This window comes from Penaeus japonicus, unplaced genomic scaffold (assembly GCF_977035675.1).
Source record: "Penaeus japonicus unplaced genomic scaffold, GWHDUDI00000001_assembly GWHDUDI00000018, whole genome shotgun sequence".
Lineage (NCBI taxonomy): Eukaryota > Metazoa > Arthropoda > Malacostraca > Decapoda > Penaeidae > Penaeus > Penaeus japonicus.
In genome coordinates this window covers 33478297-33483296 of record NW_028234420.1, presented here as the reverse complement: position 1 = coordinate 33483296, position 5000 = coordinate 33478297, and the positions used below count along the sequence as shown (strand labels likewise).

The window sequence follows — 5000 nt, the reverse complement described above, 5'->3', positions numbered from 1 at the left end:
AGTCAGATGGCTGTATGGCACAGGGACCAATCAAAATACAAAGGTCGCGTATTTTTCACTTCTTTTCCTTACCATATCTCTATATATCATCTATATTTATAATCTGCAAATAGTCATACAAAATATATTTACCAAACTTCAGACTCAACAACAGTGTCAGCCGCAGTGCTTTAAAAAGTCAACAATTCTTCTCATATGTATTTACTCTGATTTTGATACATTGACTGCACATTCCAGAAAACTAGCACTACATTTTCGCACTTTAAATCTTAACCATAGGAACGATAGATTTTTTTTTTAGCTATATGACCAGCACTCATTAAGGCTCTGCGGCCGCAGAATTAGGTCTGAGTGTGTCCGTCTGCATGTCATCGTAGGCTATGGTAAATATACTCTTCTTCTCCAGCAGGTGGTTCCTCTTGCGCCTCCCTCGCGCCGCCGCCGCCGCCTCCAGGTTCGCGTCGCCCTCAAACACCTGCGACTGACTCACGCCAAGGTTGATCTCGCGGTCCATCATGTAGCGCAACTCTTCCTCGCCCTCCTGCACCTTCAGGTCGTCGGGGAGGTTGGAAGAGGAGGCTCCATGCGGACGCGGGATTCTCGAGAGGCTCTTGGAGTCGGCTCCGCCTCGGAGCTCTGTGCTGGCCCGGCTCTGCCCCTCCGTGAGCTCCGCCTTGGAGTCGGAGCCTTGGTAGGACCTGTCAACCGAACGGTTCCGACTCTCCCTGGCGTCTTTGGAGTCCCTGCCCTTGGAGTCTTTAGGGTCCTTGACCTTGGAATCTCTCCCTCGGTCATACCACTCCATGTAGCGTGACTGGGAGGCTCTCCTCTGGCGTCTTCTCGTGCTCTTGTACTCCTTCTCCTCCCCCGACTCCTCCTCGTAGTCGCTGCTGTGAGTGCTCTTACCATCGGCCACGTGCATCATCTCGTCCTGGCGCTCCTGCCCGCCGAGCGAGTCCCGGCGGCCGTGCGAGCGCTGCGCCGCCTCGCGCTCCAGCCCGGTAGTCGTCTCCAGGCCAGGGAGCGAGCCGCGCCTCTCCACGCTGGCGCGGCTGTCCGGCAAACCCCCACGAGGGATCTCCAAGTTGACCTGGCTGTTGGAGCGGCGGCCATCGAGCGCCGCCTGGCTGTTGGAGCGACGCCCGTCCAAGTTGGAGTGGCTGTAGGAGCGCCTGCTCTCCGTACCCTTGCTGTCGACGCTCGAGCTGCGGCGGCCATCCGTTCCGCTGATACTGTTCCTGCGGGAAGTCGTAGCCTCCTTCTTGCCTGTCTCGTCGTCCATCTTGGCCTTGTTGGACTCGAAGCGCAGGATCGACGCCTTCGTGTGGTGGTAGAGGGAGTTGGCCGGCTGAGCCACCTTCACCGACTTCCGGCTCGAGCTGTCTTCGTGAACCTGCGGCTCGATGGTCCCCTGCGACCTTCTTCTTTCCCGTTGGTACTTTTCTCTTCTTGACGACCGAATTCCCTCTGCCTCGAGTAGGCTGTTTGTTTCCTCCTCGATTGGCGTTTTTATTCTTAGACGCGGCACCGCCTGCTCTTGGCGGCCGTTTCCCAGATCCTCCGTCTGGATCTGTACGTCTGTTTGTGGCGGGGACTCCATGTGGTGGCGCCGCGAGCCGTGATCGTAGCCCCTGCTTCCCTCGTACAGAAGCAGGTCCTCTGACCGCGGCGTCACGCCCACTGACTGTCCTTCCACCAGGCGGGCGCTCATTGGCCCGCCCCCCGCGTCCTCGTGCATGAGTGCCCTTCTCTGCATCTCCTCCTGAGTGAGTACTATCTCCTCCGGCTCCACGCCAGCCCGCCTGTAGGTTGGGCGACTGTGCCGGCCCGTCGCCCCGTCATCGAGGAGCACGGCGCCGCGCGGGCTGGCGTGTAGTCGGAGGACCTCCGCGTTTCCCTGCCGAGCGTAAGTAACATCGTCATCTACACTCTGCTGGGGAAGCGGAGCTCGCTGGTCTTCTATGCGCATACCCCGAGGGTCATCTATGCGCATGCCTCTTGCGTCTTCATAGCGCATGCCTCTCGGATCTTCTATGCGCAAGTTCCTGGGGGTGTCGTCAACGTCCTCCATCACGTAATGTTCTCCCTCTCTAAGGGACTCTGTAATACGAGGATTGCCACGTTGGTCTCTCAAAACAAACACCCTTCGCGGCTCCTGTGAACGGTGCGAAGTGCGGGAATCAACACGTACCATCCGGCCCTGCTGTTGCAGCCGCGCCTCGTCCAGGTCCTCGAGGAGCACCAGGTCACGCGGGCCTCGGCGGGGCATCATGCGGTCTTCGAGCATGGAGCCCTCGCCTCGCTCGCCGAACTGCCAGTAGCGCTGCCGCTCGTCGCCGCTCCACGCCAGGCGGCCGCCGTTGTTGCTGTTCACGCGCTTCGGCGGCCGGTTGATCCCGCAGTTGGCGGCGATGTCCAGGCAGCAGTTGGGAAGGTACTCCCACCACATGCGCTCCTCGGGCTGCCCCTCCCGGTAGTTGCCGCGGTCGTCCACGCGGATGTACGACACGCGCTCCGCGTTCTCGTCGCCGACCATTTTCATCTTTTTCCTGCAAGAGGACGGGGGCGTTAAGGCTCGTTCGTGCATGGCAGATCTCCTCGATCTTAGCAACGTGTAGCTTCGATAAGAAATAAAATTTCGGTTTGATAAACCTGATTCAAAAGGCTCTATGAGCTATTAGTAATATTTGTAATTGTAATATGTTTACTCTCATAATCAAAATATTTACATTATATAGGACATGGAAATGCGATCATTGTTAAAAAGGCCTTAATGCTAAAAGTGCAAAAGGTGCAGCTCTATTCTACAAATGTATAAATCTCTCTAAGATCTACACCTACGACTGATGCATTTGCTGTAAGCAGCAAGAAATTTCACGTGAACATTTAACACATTGTAATAATTTACTTAATCGTAAAAAGGAAATGAGTACGATATATATCATATATATATATATATATATATATATATATATATATGTGTGTGTGTGTGTGTGTGTGTGTGTGTGTGTGTGTGTGTGTGTGTGTGTGTGTGTGTGTGTGTGTGTGTGTGTGTGTGTGTGTCTATGTGTGTGTGTGTGTGTGTGTGTGTGTGTGTGTGTGTGTGTGTGTGTGTATTTATATATATATATATATATATATATATATATATATATATATATATATATATATATATATATATATATATGTATGTATGTATATACCATATCAATTAACGATTTCTTACTGCTTACACGTCTTATTCTACATCCTTATACATAAGATCTGAGCATAGGATTAAGTGCACATATATATACACACCTATAGTGATCAAGTACAATAAATTAGAAGGAAATTATATCACATATGTGGCATTTCAATATATACACATGACAGGTACTCTGGTGAAAAATAACATGCAAAAAATGTCTAAGTTCTACATGTATGCTTGATTTTGAACTACTCATTTTGCAAAGAATGACCAATAAATAATTGAGTGTTATATCACAAAATTATCATTGACCACAGAAGCTAAAGAATTATTTTATATTACAAAGAGGCTTACAGAGCAGTGAGATTTAAAATTCTGCAAAAGAAAAAAGGATCTTAAGCACTGTTAGTTTATAGATTTTTTTGGGGTGAAAAATTAGAAAGAGAAGTGATTTCACAAATCACGTTATTGTTTGATTATCTTCCTATAAGACTAATTATCAATCTATTCTATATACATACAAGTATATATATATATATATATATATATATTAAACAAGTGGGAAGGGACAATTAAGATCCAGCAACAGAATCGACGAATATCTACACAACAATAAATCCTATTGTCTAAACATTGGTGTATAAACAGCATTATCAACAGATTACTCTCAAAGGCAGTGGAAGTGAAGGCACGAAAGGGAAACAAAAACACACAGAAGAAGGCAAAGACGAGAACGTATGTACAAAAAGAAGTGTTGTGAAAGAGGGGAAGAACAAGAATAAAAAAAAAAAAACACAACGAAATGAGAAGAAGAAGAAAAAAAAAAGACATAGAAGAAACAGAAGGCAAAGCATAGCACGTAATCAACACCGGCTTATTTCTTACCTGTCCTTATAAAGCGGACATCCGGGACAGAAGCAACAGAGGAGAAGGAGGATGATGATAATAGCCATGAAGACACAGAGAACCACAACGCCAGCCAGGTAGGAATTCCGCTCCGAGGTCAGTTCCTCGTACTCGACAGGCTGTGGTAAAGAGAAGGTGTTTTGATTTATCTTCTTCGAGGATGCTTTATCATCTTCTTTTCTTCGCTCCTGAATTATCCTCGATGCTTTTCATTTGAGCTTTTGCATTCCATTTACTCATTCCAGGATTTTTTTTATATATACTGTTCTTCTGTTTTGTTACATAATGCTAGGATGTATTATTCTTTCTTTTTTTTCATTTTCTTTTACATTTGTCTCTAATTCAATGAAAATAAACTATTGCTACATGATGATATATCATTGTGACACTATGATACATATGTTTGTACCCAGTTTAATGTTCTCATTAGCCAATGATAAAGATAGTGATAAATAGAAAGAGAGATATATAGATTGATAGAGATAGGGAGAGGAGAGAGAGAGCGAGAGGGAGAGCGAGAGGGAGAGAGAGAGAGAGAGAGAGAGAGAGAGAGAGAGAGAGAGAGAGAGAGAGAGAGAGAGAGAGAGAGAAAGAGATTCAGAAATCGAGAGACAAGGAGGCGGTGATAGAGGGAGAAGAAGAAATTGATAGAAATAGACAGATAGAAAGAGTGGCTAACCCAAAGGAGAAAGAACTAGATATAAATGAATACTATTGATACAACCAAACATAAGGACCTGCAATCAATACATTCAGAGAAAAGAAGAAAAAAAATCGGACAAAACAAAGAATCTTTTTTTTCAATTCATCAAAACACACCCTGGGGTCGTTCACAAGCGGCCTCGTTGTGTTCAGAAGCTGCTTTGAAATCTTCTCCACGTCGACCACTGTGTTGACTTCGTAC

General features: G+C 47.0%; 1 protein-coding gene across 7 annotated transcripts in view; it reads right to left on the bottom strand.

Annotated features, from left to right (window-relative positions):
* Positions 1–62: 62 nt before the first annotated feature.
* Positions 63–5000, bottom strand: part of LOC122247482 (cadherin-86C-like) — a 180343-nt gene continuing 175405 nt past the window's right edge. For 4 of the 7 annotated variants that reach the window (XM_086546890.1, XM_086546893.1, XM_086546892.1 and 1 more), the window contains 4 exons: positions 4916–5000; positions 4076–4215; positions 3545–3565; positions 63–2549 (listed from right to left, as the gene is read on the bottom strand). The exon at positions 4916–5000 is cut by the window's right edge and continues 24 nt beyond it. In XM_086546890.1, the coding sequence (XP_086403016.1) occupies positions 320–2549; positions 3545–3565; positions 4076–4215; positions 4916–5000 (2476 nt within the window). In that variant the 3' untranslated portion in view covers positions 63–319. The remainder of the gene's footprint in view (positions 2550–3544; positions 3566–4075; positions 4216–4915) is intronic. The other 3 variants (XM_086546894.1, XM_086546895.1, XM_086546896.1) reach the window with 1 other exon arrangement.